The sequence below is a fragment of the Podarcis liolepis genome, assembly GCF_965112155.1.
Source record: "Podarcis liolepis genome assembly, chromosome: 12".
In the NCBI taxonomy this organism is placed as follows: Eukaryota; Metazoa; Chordata; class Lepidosauria; order Squamata; family Lacertidae; genus Podarcis; species Podarcis liolepis.
In genome coordinates this window covers 23,937,058-23,957,159 of record NC_139563.1, presented here as the reverse complement: position 1 = coordinate 23,957,159, position 20,102 = coordinate 23,937,058, and the positions used below count along the sequence as shown (strand labels likewise).

Genomic DNA, 20,102 nt, shown 5'->3' with positions numbered 1-20,102 from the left:
CCTGGCTAGCAGCTTAGTTGCAGCAGGCGCATTAACAAAAAGGCACACTAGCAAATAGAAGCAGGAGCTGATGCAGTTTCACTGCCGAGCAAAAATAATTATGTTCAAAAGGGAAAGCCCTTTTTTGCAGTAGACCACACTGCTTGAAACATTTGCATCTTCCTCCTCCTCCATGAGTGGTAGTTGTAAGAAGAGCCCTGCTGGATCATATACCAAAGGCATGTCCAGTATTCTGTTCTCGTAGTGGCCAACCAGGTGCCTAAGTCCACAAATGAGATATGAGCATGAGAGCACTCTCCCACTCATGATTCTTAGCAACAGGTGTTCAGAGCAGACTGTCTCTGATACTGGAGAGAGTTCCCAGCCAGCTAGGGATGAGGGAGAAATGTGGTGTTGTTTGTCTTTAAACGAGAATCTACCTAATTGACACTTCTCAAACTAATATATGAGCTAAGACACAATAATCCATTGAAATTTGCACTTCTCCAAATGTTGTGATGCAGTTCTCCAACCAAGCAATGTATCCAAAAATGCATGTATTAGTAGAAAGTTTGCATAAAAATGCACATCTTAGCAACACTAGCATACCAAAATGCATTTTATTAGGGGATATTATGTGCCACAAAACCCCCTCTTACAGTTCCCATGGGCAGCGGTGGTTGTGGCATGGCCATGGCCAATGGCAGGGGATGAATCCTTTGCTGTTGCTAAGAATCATGAGTGGCAGAGTGCTCTCATGCTCATCTCTCATTTGTGGACTTAGGCACCTGGTTGGCCATTGCAAGATGGATGACATGTCTCCTCCACCGACTATTGGGGTGATGGAAAGCACACAAAATTCAAAGTGGTCATTTTTAAATTTAAAAGGCCAAATCATGGGCAAGCTTAGGGGTGGGTCATTCCAGGTGGGCCTGAGTGAAACCTTACCCTGCCTGGCTTCAAACTGGTCTACTACCTGCCTTTTTAAACCAGCTGTACCAAAGAAATGCTTATTGGTTAAAACTGCATACACACACACACACACACACACACACATACAAATGGAGAAATTGCAGTAAAATGATGAAGAATTTTCATGAGGATTTTTTCATTTAAAAGAGTCACAAATTGCTGCAGAAATTGCTGGAGAACTGAATTTAAGAGAAATGAGAAATTGGGGAGAACCAAAATTGCCAGGTTTATCCATCCCTACAGTTAACATAACTAAAAGTGATTGAAGGATGCTTGCATTGTTCTTTGGGTTTTTTCCCTGTACTACTTTTCCGAAATGGGATTTATCTGGCTGTTACTGATTGTAAACCCTTCTGAATGTATTTGGCAATATATTTGAAATGTGTTATTAGGCTTGCATACCTGAAGCTTCAAACCACTCACTCATTTTATGCCCAGAGGGAGCTATTGGAAAGCTCTGGACTTTAATCAGCAGAGCTCTCTCTGTTCTTTTGACTCAAAGTTCTCCTTTAAATGTAAAGCAGTACATGATGTAAAGAACCTGTGCTGCTTGTTGTATTAGCTCTAGGTAACAGAAATGAAGGAAAAACAAAACAATCTGTCCTGACTGCCAATTAGACCACTGTTCCTTTGGTTCTGTTGTCCTGAGCTAAATCTTTCCCATGTGGAAGTCCTGGGCCACATAGGATGATTAAGTCTAGTCAAAGGTGACTATTGGGTGCAGTGCTCGTCTCGCTTCAAGCTGAGGGAGCCAACATTTGTCCACAGACAGCTTTCTGGGTCATGACTAAACTGCTTCTGGCACAGTGGAACACCATGACAGAAGCCAGAGGACATGGAAACACTGTTTACCTTCCCACCACAGCGATACCTATTTATCTACTTGAACTGGCATGCTTTCGAACTGCTAGGTTGGCAGGAGCTGGGACAGAACAACAGGAGCTCACCCCGTTGCGCGGATTTGAACTGCCAGCCTTCTGATCAGCAAGCCCAAGAGGCTCAGTGGTTTAGACCACAGTGCCACCCATGTCCCATGTGGGCCAGTTAATGCTATGCTAAACAAAGGAAATGTATCGCTCCCAAAAGAGTATAAGTGGACACTCAAGACAAATGTAGAAAGGGGGCTGAGGGGCTGCCTCATGATTCTTACAAAATTTTGAGGCCAGTTAAGCTTGGCTTCTTGACAAAGGCAGGTGGTACTTTGGACCAAAGGTGAGAGAAGTTCCATCCTTGATGTAAATAATCTAGGTAGTTGGTGAGAAATTTAGCTAGCAACTGTTTCCACATCCATGGATATACATTTCCGCCATAAAAGAAGTGGCCCATTCCATCCAGTTGGGTTATTGTTGTTGTTGTTGATGATGATGTTGTTTTTAAGGAATAAACTATAGACCAAACTACAGACCAAATGGCAACGCCTTGTGGATCTAATTAGGCCTACACACCACAGGTTTCCCACCACTGCTCTAGATGATGCTTCCAGCATACCTTAACATTAGATTAAAACAAACATAAATCAGTTGCGCTTTTGCCTCTTATTCATTTCTTGAAACTTTGCTATGTAGAAATTGAAAAAAGCTGCAGTTTGTGCACGTAAGGCAGGATGTAGAAGGAGCTCTACTTATTAAGAGTTCTACATATTGTTCAGGGGCTGAAGTATATCTTGTTTTATGAGATATTGGATTTCATTTTGTACAGTCGGGCAGTAAATTGTCTAAAGAGTGGTTACAAGTGATGAAAGCAAGGTGGATAGTTCGTTGGAATAGTGATAATAATGTACTGTTTGTTGGGGGAAATAAATATAGCATTAGAATAAGGAAGCCTTATAACCCTCACCCTGCTTGTTTATATTCTCATAGTATAGGGTTATATTAGGATAGGTTCTCTGGGTACAGAATAGTAGCTACGCTTTCTTTCCCCCCCCTACAAACTTCAAAACCCATTCAAACTATTTTCGCTATTTTGACTTGAATTTATTCCATTATGGAAGAAATCCATATGTCAAGAACAGTGATCTTCAGCAGGCCAAGAGATGGGATCTATCTGAAAGCCCAACCAGCAACATAGAACCCATATTCAGAATCTCATACATAAGGGGATGTAGCCCAGCAATAAACTGATGGAAACTGTCCTTCCAACAATAATAATAATAAATAATAATAATAATAAATTTTATTTATATCCCGCCCTCCCCAGCCGAAGCCGGGCTCAGGGCGGCTAACAACACTAAAATAGTGCAACATTATAAAACATCATAAGAATTAATTAAAATCAAAACAAAATGGTGGTGGTAGCAACACTTCTGTGTCCCAACCAACCCATTGAAGATCACTGGCCTAGAAGTGTCAAGGGCACATCATTTGTTTCAAGTAAAGAGAACACAGCAAACCATTTTTATGGAAGGCATATTGCCAAAGTAGGAAGAGCCTCATTTAAAGGGCTATGGATGAAGCAGTAAAACAGAAACTTTATTTACCATAAAGATGTAATAGCTATGGCAATTAAAGAACCATTTCAAATCCTTGGTATACCTGAAACTCTTGCTTTTAATGACTGACATCTCCATTCTTCTATACTTTGAAAGAAAAAGAAAACCAGATGCTAGGCAAAGCCTACTTAAATACACGAGAAGCTCAAGTGGTCATTTGTGATAGGAATATTTCTAAAGCTGTCAAGGAAATAGGTGGTTTAAGAACTGTTTGCAGCACCAGCTTCATTGATTCCTCAAAAATGGCACAATATTGTTACTTGCAGAGTTCAAGGTAATATCCAGCCAAAAGCTTTCCTATACCACTTTAATGATAAGGGCTTACCCCAAAGAATCCTGGGAATTGTAATTTGCTAAAGGTTCTGGGAACGGATAGGCGACCCTTAACAAATTGCAGTTCCGAGTATTTGTTTAGAGGAGCTATGACTGTTAAAATTGTGTAGGTGTGGTTTAAATGTGTGATGTGGGTGTGAAGCAAGTTTTTTTTTGGTTCAGCCCTAATTTCAGCTTCATTGAAGTCCAGGTTGCTATGAAGGTTTGACAAGAAGTAGAGTGAGTTTCCCTTATTCTAGTCAAATGTTTAAAGAGAGCAGTTCAAACATTGTATAAATAATCCTGTTATTTAATATTCAGACCAATTTTTCATGTAGAAAGGGGGGGAAGATCAGTTCAAACATCATGTATAGATATCTAGTAATTTCATATTCAGGCCAGAATAAACTGATTTATTTCAGGTATTTGAAACACACTCTCTCTCTCTCTCTCTATATATATATATCACAGCTTACTGTTCTTTCTGTAATTGCACTTTCATCTGCCTTACGTAATATCAGGTGAGCAAAATAATGACTCCCTACCCCCAACATGGATATTTCTTACCCATCCTAGATTGAAAAATGCAGAAATAGAAGCATTCTCTTCCCCCACCACCCAGCTACAATTAGATTTGCAGTCTGCATACTCACTCAAAAGAGGTGAAATGTGTTAATTCTACTGGATGTGGTATACATGTAATATACATATGCAGCACAGCAACATTGCCCTCTTCTGCTTGAAACTGGACCTGCTCCACTGGCTTTCATCATTTCCCTTCCTGTTGATGGCCAGTGACTCAAATGTTGTTGGCCTTGGCCTTAAACAGTTTCAGCTTATACCCCCAACTTTGTTTTCCCCTTTGTAAGACTTGGTTGGTGTGAGTTATGATAGATAGGAGTGTTCTAAACACCAGTTTATAAAAACAAACAGATCTTTAAATAATTATACTTCCACACAAAAGTGGCCATAACAAATAGCCAACAGCTGACAATATATTTGTCCTGGTAGGACTTGGCTGAAGCCTCTCTTTTTTCCTAATCCTCTTTGCTTCTCATTGTAGAGTTTTACTCCACCACGGCTGCTCTGGTATTTACAGAATGTTGTGGTTTCTTAGGTCAAAAGCTGGAGTATTTGTATCTCTAGTCAGCTTGTCACTCAAAGAAGTGCAAATCCAATCATGTAACACAATTCAACACTAGGTGGTTGGGGGCACTTGCATGCATGGGGTTATGTTGCATATAATTTATTTTAGTGGTGGGGCATTTGGTTTGGAGTGCTTCGAAACGCAAGCTCATTGGTTCCAGTGCTTATTAACAGAATTGAGACAAAGTTAGCAGGGCCTTCCTTACTCCAGTCCTGCAGTTTCCCCACCTAAAGGGACAAGTAACTCATCTTGAGGAAAGAGGAGGCAGAGGTGGTCAGCAGTTCAGAGGCTCTGGCCAATTGTCTGTCCTCACCAGGCTTTATGTATGTAGGTTCAACCCATTTTACTGCTTTCCTGCTACCCAAGGGAAAGGGGATGTTAAATTACTGGTTTCCTTTCATTATAGTGAAACAGCACTGTTTTCCTATAATAGAAAGAAGTAAGGAAAAGGTTTGGAAAGAAACCCAATCATTTATCATAATGCTACACAATACACACTTGGTTGATTGGGGAGTAAACCCCATTGGATTAAGTAGGATTTGCAAGTAAACATGGATGGGATTATGCTGCACAGGATTTGTTTTTATGTAGAGGAGGAAACCAGAAAAGGTGTCTTTCCTTCCTTTGCATCATTTTGTAAAATGTGATTTCTAAAAGAAGAAGCCTCTCATGAGGGGAACATACAGCGTTCCCCCTTTATCTGTTTGGTCCAATGTAAAAAAAATAAAACAAATCAGCCTCAGACATTATTGTTTGATGTTGTCTTCTGTGGGAGTAGATGAATTTACGTTTGCTTGGGAATGACAAAATGATTTATTCTCTCCAATATGTAGTGCAATCCACCTGGCAGAAGTAATGTCCTATTCTGGCAAGCTCCAATTGAAACAGGCTATTTCAGCTGATAAGAATACCACACTGAGATTTGGAGGGTGGGAGCGGATAAGAGAAAGAAGCGCAGAATTATATCACAGAATTGTTTTTAGGACATGTGTGACATAATGCATACAATGAAATACCATCATTGTTTGAACCTATAAAATAACAGACTGATTAATGTTATCGAGGCCCTGCAGATTCATTCATGGGGAAGATATCCAGAAGGTAAACAACAGTGGGAAGCTGATACTTAGCATCCTTTGACTGGGATGAATGGTCATGTTCTGCTTTCTAGCACATTATAGTGCAGATGTGACAAAAGTCTCTGAATATTGCAATATCCTATCTGCTGTATGATTATTTAGCAGGTAATAGAGCCATGACTGTTTGGAAGGCAACTTTATTAGGGCAACTCCTGCTTATAGCTCAACTGATTTCAATTAATTTGAACATTGGGGGTGCAGTGGTGGGGGAGAGAAGCAGATTACAAAAATAAACAATGGCTTCCATAGTGGTAACTGTGTTGGTCTCTTGCAGCAAAAACGACAGCCTGTCTTGTGGCACCTTTAACTAACACCTTTATTATGACAAAAACTTCCATTGATTAGAATTCACTTCATCAGATGCATGAAGTATTATCCTGCATTACAGACATATATTCAGAGAGGCTTTTGCAGAGCACTGGGCTTTGAGGGGCAGGGAGAGAACTGTAAACAGCATAAATAATTGTGACATCTTATAACTGAAATCACTAATGAGAACTGGGGTTTAGGAACAGGATCAGCTGAAGAAAAAAACCTGTGTTATTATATTATGCAGGTAAAATCAGTGAACTCAGGCTTTGCTGATCAGGGTCTAGTAGGCAGATGGGTGGCTAAGTTTGTTTTTATTTTTCCCAAATGAACTCAAAAGCCACCTTCCATTTGCTTACTAACTTAATGTTTTCAGATATACATAACATGAATTTGTGTGTGTTTGTGCTATTGATATTAATTTTTGTATCTATTTTACATGTTATGATTTATGTGGAAATTGTTTCAATTTGGTTCAAATTTTTTGATGTTTTACTGTTCATGGGTACTTTTTGTGTTTGTAATTATGTAGGTTTTTTCATGTTGTATGTTGCCTTGAGCAGGGTTTTAACGGTGCAAAGACTGCATACAAGTAAAATTATGTATGTATGTATGTATGTATGTATGTATAGTAGTTTGTTAAATATATATATATTGTTTTTGGAATAGTTAAAGCATGTATACAGAAACATACCCTCCAACATTTCTCCAGTGAAAATAGGGACGTCCCATTCCATAATGATAATTTTACTATTTATACCCCACACATCTTACTGGGTTGCCATCCACTCTGTGCAGCTTCGAACATATATAAAACATTAAACTTTTTTTAAAAAAACCTTCCCTATACAGGATTGCTCAGGGGTTGGATAACTCCATCCATACCTGCTAACATTTCTCCAATGAAAATAGGGACATCCTAAGGAAAAGTGGGATATTCTTGGATCAAATCAGAAACCGGTATGGCTTCTCTAAATCAGGGATGTCCCTGGAAATTAAGCAGACATTATATAAGATAGCAACCTAAGTGCATCTAGAAAGTTCCTGACTATGATGATAACAAGCTAGACTGAGGCAATTATAGATTTCTAATACAGATTCAGAGGTTCATGCTTATTCTTCAAACTAAGCAGTCCCTCTAGACTTTTAAGAAGCAGTCTTGAACAGTCAAATGATTGTTTGAAAGCCCTTCCAGTGTTAATTAAAGGACTTGCTTGATTTAAATGTAATCACTGGTGTTAATTTTTAAAGTTCCTTCAAAAAGGCATTACCTTTAAAGGGGTGCTTTATTAACCCTGGTTATTGCAGACGCATGCACATCTTTATTCCATTTGTGTTTCTGCTTCTTAAACAAAAGCTGCAATTTTAAAGAACTTAAACAAAAGTTTCAATTTTAAAGAACTTACTCACACTTTAGGAACCTAAGAATACATGACACTTTGAGGGGGGATCAGGAGTTTTCCAACTTACGTGGTCAAGAAAATAATTCATGGAAACCATCCTATGGCCAAGATTGAAATGAACAGCTTGAAATTCACGTTTCAAAAAATATTTGACAAGGCATGGTGCTTTCTCACTTCTATACTTTAAATCCAAGCAGCATTTTATTTGTGCCCTATCACATTTTGGGTGGCCAGCATGCACAATATTTAAAATGATACGTAAGTAAAATAATATTCAAATGCAAAATTGTTTAAACTTGTCTGGCACAGCAGGTCCTTCCATCATAGACAAATTTCAGGGAGGTACAAATGATGCATGCAGAGAGTTTACGGACTGTGCACCAAGGGTTGGCACTAGCGAGCAGCCAGTTTGGGCCCTGGCCAAGGCCCAGGAGTTCTCAAGAGCACCCTGCCCTAGACTCATCCCTACCGCCCTACAATCTACTAACTACCCTCCTCCTGGACTGAACAGTTTTGGCTTCACATGAACTTGTGTGGTGTAGGCTCTCTTGAACAGGAAGGATTCATCTTATATCCACAGCTGCTGCCCAGCATGAACTTAGTTAACATGCATTCTATGTCTGCTAATTTTATGCAAGCAGCCACTGTACATATGAACAAAATCACTCTAATTCTAGCAGTCATACTCCACACACCTTCCTGCCAAATGCAATGTGCAGAAGGAAGCTAACAGAGATCGTAAAACAGTAGAGTTGGGAGGTATCCCAAGGGTCATTTAGTCCAACCCCCTGCAATGCAGGATTCTCAATTAAAGCATCCATGACAAATGTGGCCATCCAACCTCGGCTTAACAGTCTCCAAGGAAGGAGAGTCCACCACTCCACTGTCGAACGGCTCTTACTGTCAGAAGGTTATTCCTGGTGTTAGGCGGAATCTCGTTTGTTATAACTTGAATCCAGTTCAGGTCCTACCCTCTGGAGCAGGAGAAAACAAGATTGCTCCATCTTCCATGTTATAACCCTTGAGATATTTGAAGTTGACTATCATATATCCTGCCAGCCTCCTCTTTACCAGGCTAAACATACACAACTCCCTCAACCGTTTCTCATAAGGCTTGGTTTCCAGACCCTTCATCATTTTAGTTGCCCTGCTCTGCACATGTTTCAGCCTGTCTATATCCATCTTAAATTGTGGTGTCCAGAACTGGACCATAGAATTCTAGGTGCGGTCTGCCCAAAATACACAAAATCCAATAAAGGGTCAAGGTAGTGAAGGCAACAATAGCTTTTACAGTCCTTTTTCTTCTTCTCTCTGTTGAAGGGAGGGTGTTGAGCTAAAAATAATCCAATGGGGTCTTTTCTTCTCCTTCCCCCTTCCCTTCCCCCATGGTAGCTTCTTGAGAAGTAACAGGAATTATTTTTCTCATCAGGCCAGTCACCAACACTCAGCCAGCCTACATTACATACCTGTTGTGAAAGTATAGGAGACACAAAATGGCTGCAAAAGAAAATTTACTGCTTGTATCCTAGGTGTAAAATTTTGGTTCCGTTAACCAGAGTGGTGTATCTTGATACTATAAATAGCCATATTTTTCTCTCCTCACCCCTCAGATGAGTGCAGATCCAAGGTTTCAACCAATCTTAATCTGGCCTGATTATTGTGTGTTTTAGATATATTAATCCCCCTTGTGTTCAACTGAGTTTACTCCCTTGGCCTGTAGCCACTGGGGGTGGGTCATTGTGGACTGCTTTCATTATTAAATGATTTTTTTAAATAATGTTTTTACTATTTTAGCTTTTCAAGTAAAATGGTATTGAAAAACATACAGTCAGAAAAGTGCATGGAGTGGGGTCCATAACTCTTTAGGACCCCGGGGATTACTGATTGCTTAGTGAAGAAAAAATGAAACCTGCTCCCACTTTCCAACATTCTGCCAAATGGCACCATTATAAATCCAGCCCTGTGGGTAGAGTCCAAACAGGATGAGTCAACCATTCTTCCTACAGTGTGACTGTGCCTCCCAAGCAGATTGGAGAAAACGTTTTGGCAGTTGGATATAAGGATATGTACGATAATGGAGGAACCCTGTTGGCTGGTTTATCTCTCATCTGCCATATGTTGTCAGGAAAAGGATGTTCCTTGTCGGGATATTGAAATATTTTGTGTATAGAAATGGTTATCTTTGGGCTTCAGATTGCAAATGGATGGCATTTTTATGATAAAGCACAGTTACAAAAATGTGTTGCCGCTAGTTAGTCATGAAGCAATTAGTCCGGGCAAATTAATTGCTTGTATTTAATGTGGAAATTTTAGAGCTTTGTGGCCTAGGGGATTTCCTTGGTAACTTCTGACAATTGCCTGTCTTCAAAATAAATTGGACTTTGGCAAGGAGGCTTATTAAGGAACCTTTCCTTTCCTTGCTAGTGTAGAATGAACAAATTCCACAGAGGGTACATATTTGATCACTTCCCTGGAAGATCTTTATTCCACAATATTATTTGTGTACCATCAGGCTGCTACTCAAGACACTGAGCCCAATAGCAGTAACTTGGGTGAAAGAAAACAACTCATTTTCCTTCCTGATTTTAAAGAGTTGTTCAGTGTAGCCCAAGTATGGCAAGAGAAGAGCAGTAGTTGTTGTTGTTGACCAAACTGCCGAGGGCTGCATGTACCATCCATTGCTTGAGCACTGTTTCTGCATACAAATGCTCCCAAGGAGAGTAGCTGTCTTAGTCTGTGGCATCAAAAAGATAAAAAGCACTGTGATAAGAGAGGCTAACCTTGTAAGATAGGTCATCGTTGTTATCCCCAAATTGCAGATGTGCAAATGAGGCTTAGAGACAGTGACTTGCATTATGCTAACTTACTGAGTTCATGGCAAGTGTAGGTTTCGAACCGGGGCCCGTTGTATTGAGGCGTAAGAATTCATAGGTAAAATCTTGTGTTGCAAGCTTGGAATTGGGCTGGATCACCTTCAGGATGTTTTCCAAAGAATGTGCTTCTATGATTGTCAGAGTGGGGGGTTTAGACAAGAGGTAGACTGCTGTAGTGGTCAAGTTGGTTGGACAAGTGTGGCCAGACACTAGTTGTTGGGGAATTATTTGTTGCCATGGGAACTATTTGTTATATCTTCCTGAATTACTAGGAAGTAGACAGAGATTGCTTTGGAAGAGACATGCCTTTCTTCCTTACCCCACCCCCACCCAAGGACCTGCAGGAAGGGGCAAGCTAGGTCTGAATGTTAGAAGAACCAAATGGAAAATGTGGCTTTTTTTGAGGCAGACTGAGAACAAAGCTGGGTTTCTTGGGGATCTGTAATCTCCTTGCAACTGACTTGTCACCCTAGAGTTTTGATGTGGGAGTGGTGGATTTGGCAATCTATTGGAGCCTTCAATATTCACCTCCACCTATGCTCAAGCTATTTATTTGTTGTAAAGAAACCAAAAATCTCCAGTTACCTCCTTCCAAAGAAAACCAAACCTGAGACCAGACCAAACCCCTGGAACTTCTCACAGCTCAAAGAATTCAGGTGAGCACACAGAGGGGGAAGAAATATTCCGTTCACATTTAAAAATGAACTTAATAATTCACCCTTCCCAAAACAAGAGGTGGACCCAAACACAGCCATCCTTTCAAATTCACACTTCTCTGAATTTTGCAGTGCAATTGTTCTGCAGCCAGTCATGGGTATATTAGAAGAAATTGACACTAAAATGCTGACAATTTTTTGTGAAGACTGTCAGGACTTGGAAGATGATGAGAGGCGTGTGTGTGTGTGTGTGTGTGTGAAGGATCAAATGCGGCATTTTGAAACAAAGAGGGACGGGGAGAGAGAGCTGAGAATTAGCTGGTGGCTGACTGCCTCTTAAGGGTACAAGATGCCTTTCTATGGAGATCTGATGAGAACCTGTATATTTACTGCTTACAGTGGTGCCTCGCAAGACGAAATTAATTCGTTCTGCGAGTTTTTTTGTCTTGTGAATTTTTCATCTTGCGAAGCACGGTCAAGTCGCAACTGCACCTCTTCAAGCGGTTTTAAGAAAAAGGAAACAAACTTGCAAGACGTTTTCGTCTTGCGAAGCAAGCCCATAGGGAAATTTGTCTTGCGAAGCAACTCAAAAAACGAAAAACTCTTTCGTCTTGCGAGTTTTTCATCTTCCGAGGCATTCGTCTTGTGAGGTACCACTGTACTTCCACTGATGCACTACCTGTAAATAGGCTAAATACAGCAATGGAGTCCTAAGTCTCCAGTGAGCTCTCCTCCAAGTGAAGTGGAACATGTGTAGTGCTGCCTCTGAAATTTTTCACCACTTGCAAAGTATGGAGTGTATAACAATATTATTTGTATTTGGCTTAACTGGGCCCTCATGCCTATCATCTAAAAGCACAGACAGTGGTGTCATGCAGCCCCGAATATTGTGCAACAGCTCATATATCAAGTTGCTGCTTTGTTATTTTGCAAATCCAAGGCTGACAATTGCAGGTTTGCTGCCTATTTGAAATGGTTATCTAGAAGAGTAATCATATGGCTAAAAAAAAAATCACAGATCTATATTTTCTCGTTTTTTCATTGTTGTTTTCCCCTCTACATCTTCCCTCTCTCTTTTGCCTCTCTCGCTCTGATTCTTTCCCTGATTTCATCACTGTTCCACCCAATCTCCTGAGATCTAATTTCATTGCTTCCCTTGCCAGTTTCCATCTTTCCAGAACTGCAGCTTTTTGTCTTTTGCTTGCTTCATCTTTAATCTGTGCATCGACGTTTTTTCCACATTCAAAGAAACTCGCTCTTTCCTTTAAGACTAGATACATAATAGTGGGATTGTCTTCCATTTATTTATTTATTTATTTTTAAATATCTGTTGTCCTCTTACTTATTTCTGAAGACCTTAATACCCAGGCAACATCATTTGGCAGTTTTTCTGATACGCAAACCCCAGGCTACTGTATGAAAGGCTATGACGTTGATATCAGTGCTTTGAATTATGCCTGGAAACAAATAGGAAGCCCATGAAATTCTTTCAGTATTGGAAAGATATAGTCCATGATGCTAGTACCAGACAGGAAAGCTTGCTCCACATTCTACATTAACCAAAGTTTCTGAGTAGTCTTCAAAGGCAGCTTCACATGCAAAATATTGCAGTAGTCTGAACTGGGTGTTAGTAGGGCATGGACTGTGACCAAGCTGTTTCTGTCCAAAGGGGGCCATAATTGAAGCACCAGTTTCAGTTTCAGTTAGTAAAAGGCTTTCCTGTGTCACATGCATCCAAGATAAGGGCCAGGTCTAAAAGCACCCTCGAGCTAAGTACTTTGGGACATGCAACCCCATCCAAAACGAGCAGAGTACCATATATTTGGTCAAAGGAGTAAACAGTTAAGAGCATCTTCACCTTACCTAGCTTTAAAAAGGCAGTAGATTTAGAGAAAAGTGAGCATTACAACCAGAAATGCCCTAAATAAGAGACTTTGGGGCTTGCAATATGGTGGTTGGTTACTTTTCAGTCAAGACTGAAAAGCATCTGTAGGACTAGAGCCTCTTTACTAATACTGTGGTACCTTGAGTTACAAACACCTCAGCTACAAACGCTTCAGGTTACAAACTCCGCTAACCTGAAAGAGTTACCTCGAGGTGAGAACTTTGCCCCAGGATGGAAATCGTGTGCCGGCGGTGCAGCAGCAGCAAGAGACCCCATTAGAAAAAGCACGCCTCTAGTTAAGAACAGTTTCAGGTTAAGAACGGACCTCCAGAACAAATTCAGTTCATAAGTAGAGGTACCACTGTAGTGTGAAATCACAACACAGGGTGTTTGTATTAGCACAGGTTGCCAGGACACTGTCAGCACATCAGTAAGGGAAGATGCAAATACTTAGGTATAAACTGTGGGGTGTTTAAATTGGTATAATTTGCTGCCTAATTTTGGAGTGGCAATTTGGCAAAAAAAATTAAAACCCTAATGTTTCCTGGAAGGGGAAGTAAAACAAAAAGAGAAACAAGATTTGTTCTTTTAATTAGTAAACAAAATGTTTTCTCCATTAGCTCCCAAATAGGTCCATGGAACTGGCTATGGTGATGAATGCTATCGTGTTCTGCTTTCCTGTCCTTCCAGTTTGTTCTGGACATTTAAGATGTACATGTTAATTCTGAGCTAGATTCCAAGCAAATCTTATTCACACATTTACATGGACATTGACAGATTATGTATTGCTCAATTCAGTTGCATTATTGAACTTATTCCTCATGTTTTAAGTACTAGGCTCTGTTTGTGCCACATTATATGTTATGGTGCAGATTTAATATTCATTTTTTCATGTCTGACCACAATCCTCCCCACCCACCATAACCAGATGTGAAAAGGAGTGGAAGGGAAACCGTTGCCACATGAAGGCTAAGTCTCCTCCGACTCCATCTTCTGGTTCCCTGCAAAATGGTGAGTCCAGTCAAATCAATAAAATATCTTCAGGCAATTTTGTGGATACGTTTCTTTGCTTATTTATCTCATTCCCTTGCTTGTCTCTGCAGATACTTGGACTGGGCTAGGGATTGGATTAGCTTTCCTGTTGATTGAAATTGCAGTCGCTGTTTCATGCATCCTTTCAAAGAGGAAATTGCCAAGAACGTAAGTGAAGTCTTTCATTGTATACAAAGAAAATCAGGCCCCGGTGTGGAACAAAGCAGAGGGAATAGCAGCCCATTTTCTTAGTTCAGCTTTTTAATCTTGCCTCAGGGCTGTGCACCAACAAGAATACTACAAAAGTTTTTCAACCCTAGACAACTTCATGTGGATAGAAGGGTCAAAGGGGAATAAGTTGAAACTTGATTGCTTGAGCACGAGTGGTTTTAAAGACACATTAAAGCCCTATGCTCGTAGAAATTCAGCAACATTGATTTTAGGGGCAGTTTCAAGGGATAGTTGTGGCATTTTGCAAAACCTTTCCAAAGGCAAATCAAGCAGCAAATGAACACTAGCTTCCATAGTGTCAGGGACCAGGGACCATCATGGGGTGATGGAGGCAAGGACTCCGAACCTGAAACAGAAGGGCACGCAGGGCCAGCCCCAGAACCACTGTTACCAGATGAAACTGCATGGCTGTACCCACCCCCCAAGGTTATGGCATTGCCTTCCTCTAACTCCACTGCAGAAGGCTCAGGAACACCTGAGGCTCCTCTACAGGAGTAGGAGATAACTGGAGAAGGGCTGGCCCCTTTCAATAAAGCAGCATCTTGCAGCACAGATGCTGCTAGCAATTGGACTGCTAGCAATTAGTCCTACTGTTGCAGAAGGACCCAGTTTCAGCTTGTTCCTTGCTGGAGCAGCTTCGGACTTCTATATATTCCCAGAGCACTGCCTGAAATTTGCTCTGCTTTACTCTCAAGCCATGCCAATGTGTGCTGAATTGAGTCTGTGAGCAGTCTGCATGCCAGATGGATCTCGCAGTCAGCTTTGCTTATGCTAGTAATCGGAGAGTGTTTCAAAGCTGGGCACATGCATATGTTTCAAGGTTCAATCTTCTGTATCGCTAGCTGAAAAGATCTTAGGTGGCCCAACTGGGAAAGACTAAGACACTGGTGAACAACTCCCACTCAGAGTACACAATTCTGGACCAACATGATCTGTTTCGACATGAGGCAGTTTTATGTATTCACACCTGCTTGGGGAAGGTATGGTCATTGCAGGTCATCTGTTCTGTCCTACTCTGTTTTAGTTTCCTTTTTGAAATTTTCCCCTCTATACGCCTACCTTAGGTTATATCCTTTCTGCATAATCAGTCAAAAATGTGCCTCAGTCTCTCAGCCTAATTTACCTCTGAGTTGTTGTGGGGATAAAATGGGAAGAGGGGGAGTTGTATGCACAACTTAGAGCTCCTTGGAAGAAAGGTGTGATATAAGTGTGAAAATAATAAATAAATAAAACATTGAGCTTCAAGAGGTATGGAAATATGTGCTGCTGTGACAACTTGAGCATGTTTTTATCGGTGCTTGATAAAGTACAGGTGCATTTATTGTGCAGCAATGCCTTTTGGGAGTATGGGATTATACTGCAGGGGAAAATACCAGGATATTTCTTCCTTTAGCTTATTCCGAATTCTCCCCCCCCCCCATTTATGGTGGGGGCTGGGGAGCAATAGGAACTATGGAATAGGGCTTCTGTGAGTTGATGTTGGTGAGAGAAGTGTGTATCAGAGGGTGTGTATCAGACAAGGATATGGAGTGTCATCATCACCAAGGAGGTTACTTGCTAAATAGAATTAAACTTGCAAAGGACTCTTGACCTCCATGATGTCAAAATATAAATTCCAAGTGTGTAGGACCAGCTGTATTGATAATTTCAGAAATTATTTCCTTTGAAGTTTCTTCTGTGCCTCAGAACATCCAGCTCAGCAAAATTTATAACTGACAGAAGCCCAAATAAATCTATGCACATGATAGTGCTCTGATGGCTTGAGGCAACTGGCTGGCGAACATAGCACTGTCATTTACCCGGGAGGAACATCTGACCTAGGAAATTCAGCTTCAAGGCTTCGTGCCAGAGGACAAATTCATGTAAAAGTGTTGTGTGTCCATATTCCAATTCCACTTCATGTATTTTACTGGTGAAAAAGTCAATTAAGATAAAGCTTTGTGAAAGTCTAGTCTATAGTTATTGCACCCCTTGAAGAAAAAGTGATTAATGGAGCAACATATGAGAAAAGTGAAAGTTATATGATGAAAAGCAAATTGTATGGAGATAAATTCATGCAATATGCAATACAGAAGGGATTGTGCTGGGCTGGGTGGTGGACAGCTGTCTTGAAGGGTGCTGTGGGTTGATGTTGGTGGTTAGGACAGACCAGGTGGAAGGCTTAAGAAGTGCCGCAGAACATAGGATAACCTCTGGATACAGGTACACAGTAAAAGGAAGACCTTATTGTAGTCTGTTTCAGATTCAGCAGTTGCAACTAATCCTTCAAATGTATTGCTAATGTGAATGCCCTATTCAGAAGTGAGCAGTGCTATTTTTCTAGAAAAAGAGGTGCCAGAACTCACTAGGAACACCTCCCTTGCTTGCTTATAATGGCAATGGTGCCTACCTGAGAGGTGCTGGAACTGAGTTCAGGCAAGTTCTGGCTGAAGAAAGCCCTGGAAGTGAGATAAACGTACAGCAGGGGTGGGAAACTTGTGACCTTCCAGCTTTTGCTGGACTGCAACTCCTGTCAGCCCCAGCCAGCATGGCCAATGGTTGGGAATCATGGGTGTTGTAGTCCAGCTGCATCTGGGGTTCCACAGGTTCTTTAGCCCTGACCTACAGGCTTATATGACCCTAAAGTCTGTTTTTGAAAATATCAGGCTATAGTGGTTGGCAAAGAGGCTGAACTGTTGTTTTATGTTGAACTACCATTTCATACAGGTTTGACACTTGCAGTGCTAAATATTCTTCATTACACCTGGTAAGAGTGTAGCTTCCAAGAAAGCTTCACGTTAGCTTCTTTTTTTGTGAAATGCCAAGTTTTCAGTCAGTCATCTGGAAAAGTCGTTTGCAGGACTGGAACTCTTCCTGGATGTAACTCAACAACAGCCAACCCTGTGGCTTGGCAGAAGGACATGTCTTTGTCTCAATGAAAAGCAGATATAGGAGTAACCCTGTTGCTTCTGGTTAACACAGTGAACAAACTTTTTGTTCAGAAATTCCTAACTGGTTAGAATATCAAGGCTTTGCATATTAATGATGTCTAAACTCTAGAGATTTCGTTTTGGAGCAAAGGACTAGAAAATAGCTAGCAGTCAGCAGCTGTTTACCTCTTTCATTGGCGGCTGTCCTCATTTGACTGGATGAGGGTAAAGGACTTTAATGTCTTTCAGCTGATTGGTGTGTAGGAGGAAAATATTTGTGTTCATCCTCTTTTCATTTTATTTCAAGCTTGAATTAAATGCAGTGGGGTGGATCAAGGCTAAACTAGTTGCTCTTCTTTTGTATTAAAATCAGTGAGATTTAAGCTAACTCGTGATTAAGTTTTATCAATTATTTCAATGGGAATTACGGTAAGTGCCACCAACTTCGTCCAGATCATGCAAAGTTGCCTTACACCAACTCAATCCATCTAACTCAATACTGTCAACACTGACTGACAGCAGCTCTCCAGGGTTTCAGGAAATAGTCTTTCCCAGCCCTACATGGTGACACTGGGGAGTCAACCTGACACCTTTTGCATGCAAGGCATGATGCCAGTTAACTGAGCCAAAGGCCTTCCCCTAAACTAAAGATGCCAAAACAAAGATATTTTATCCAGCTTAGCTGCATCAGTCATTGAAGCCAATGGCTATGAATCTAATGAACCATCTCTCTAAATGCACATTGTTCTTCTGCTGGATAAATCACTCTGATCTGGAGAACTTAAGCCATAACAGGAGCAGGCCATTGATTTAAATGGGGAAATTGCAATGTGCCTCTACCTTTTACAGTTTTTAAACACAACTGGATTAAATTTGCAGGTACGCTAGCCTCTTCTGAGAGAATGAAGCTTGCCAAATTTCAGACAAGTAGGCCCATCAGATTTTGTGCTGGGCACCCCAGGCTTTACTCTGTTGGCAGATGGGCCTGTCAATTACAGTGCTGGCTTGCTTTCTGACACCATTCCTTCCATCCTTGTGTCTTCTTTAGAAGGAAAAGACTCCAGAGTGTGTTGGAAATCATTATAAAGTTAATTATATCTTATGTAAGAAAAAATACACGCCCAAAGCTTCAATTCCCATGTGTTGTGGTTCCATCTGTATTCACATATTTTGACTCCCACTTAGTTTTAAACAGATTGCAGTGCACCCCTGATTTACTCTTTTTATCCAAATTGAATTCGAAGCTATGAAGAGCATAGCAGGTTATAAATGAGTAACAATATCTTACTTCCAGGTAGGAAGGAGAAAGCACATATTATCCTCTTCTCTGAATAATCACTTTTATCTATTTATAGTTTCTTTAAAATCATTTATTGTCAGCTAGAAATCTGCTTCACCAGAATTCTGCTTCACCAGCTAGAAATCTGCTTCACCAGAATTTAAGAGAGCTTTAATTCATAGTCCCCTTAGTCTTTTCTCCAAAGGACATGCCTTGACACATATTATATGTTTGTGACTATGTGTGTGACAGAATGCAAAGAAACGGCATAGAATGTTCTTTTGCTATTCAGAAGCAAACAACAAAACCATTTGTCCTTTGAGATGGAGTTGGGAGTGGCAATAATGAGCGATACGGAGACCCCCAGTAGAAAATGATGTAAAAGGGCAGAAAGTGCCTGAGGAAGAAGTGAAGTGTAGAAGGAGGTGGACCTGGCTATGTATTAAGAGCCTAATCAAGCAAGAAATATAATGGTACAGGATTTCTGAGCCAATCAACAAAAGCGCCACTTGACTTGACTGGAGTCTATCTTGACCCATGTTTCATCAGCTGAATGGAATAAATGGAATAAATAAGATTCCTTTTTCCCCAGCTCAAATTGTGCACAGCAGAACTTTGCACTGATAAAAGAGCATGTTAGTTATATTTACGGAACCTTTTGTGCACCTTTGAAAGTTTGTATCTGAGGGGTCAGTTTATTTCATAGGTTGGTTGGCATCACCCCCCCACACACTTCAAAGGGTTTTTCTTGCTTATTAGGTGGCATCTCAAGTGAAGGTGAGATGGAGTAGGGGCTGGCTTCTCCATATCTCAGATGACAGCAAGCTTTTTCCTACTTGGTCCTCCTACATGAGCAACCTGGTGCAGAGATCTGTGTGCAGCAAGATGTAGGATCCTGATTCACATCAATGGAGGGGCTGAATCCTTGTGCACAAAGGAATTGTACACTAGGTTAGGAACACAGGAATCTGCCTTATGCTGAGTCAGGCCATTGGACCATCCAGTTCCATAATGTCCACACTATATAGCACTACTGACCACTGCTTTACACTGTCTCATATTATTAACAAATATATCAATCAAAGCAAATGTAACCTGTTTGCTCCCTTCATTGACCTATCTGCTGCTTTCAACTCAATCAATCGTAACAGACTGTGGGAGAAATTCTCAAATGCTAATATAGACCCACAACCATTATTATTAATTCTTGAACTGTATAGTGGTATTGAAACACGAGTCAGAGTGGGCTTAAAGGGAGGTCTCTCGGAAGCATTCAGGACATTAAGAGGCGTGAAACAAGGCTGCATATTGGCTCCCACACTTTTAAACTTTTATATAAATGATATGGTGCCACAGCTAACACAGGTACAATCCCCCTCCCCATCAATTAGGGCAGCTGAATTATGCTACTCTATTGATGACTGTTGTTTCAATGGGAAAGATCCTTTCAATCAGTCCTGGCTTAAGTGATTGCCCAATCAGACGCAG

The 20,102-nt window shown here is 40.8% G+C and overlaps 1 protein-coding gene across 1 annotated transcript in view; it reads left to right on the top strand.

Annotated features, from left to right (window-relative positions):
* MALRD1 (MAM and LDL receptor class A domain containing 1) overlaps positions 1–20,102 on the top strand; it is a 226,792-nt gene that overhangs the window by 193,483 nt on the left and 13,207 nt on the right. The window contains exons 38-39 of the mRNA XM_083467342.1: positions 14,092–14,174; positions 14,267–14,363. Coding sequence (XP_083323468.1) covers positions 14,092–14,174; positions 14,267–14,363 — 180 coding nt within the window. The remainder of the gene's footprint in view (positions 1–14,091; positions 14,175–14,266; positions 14,364–20,102) is intronic.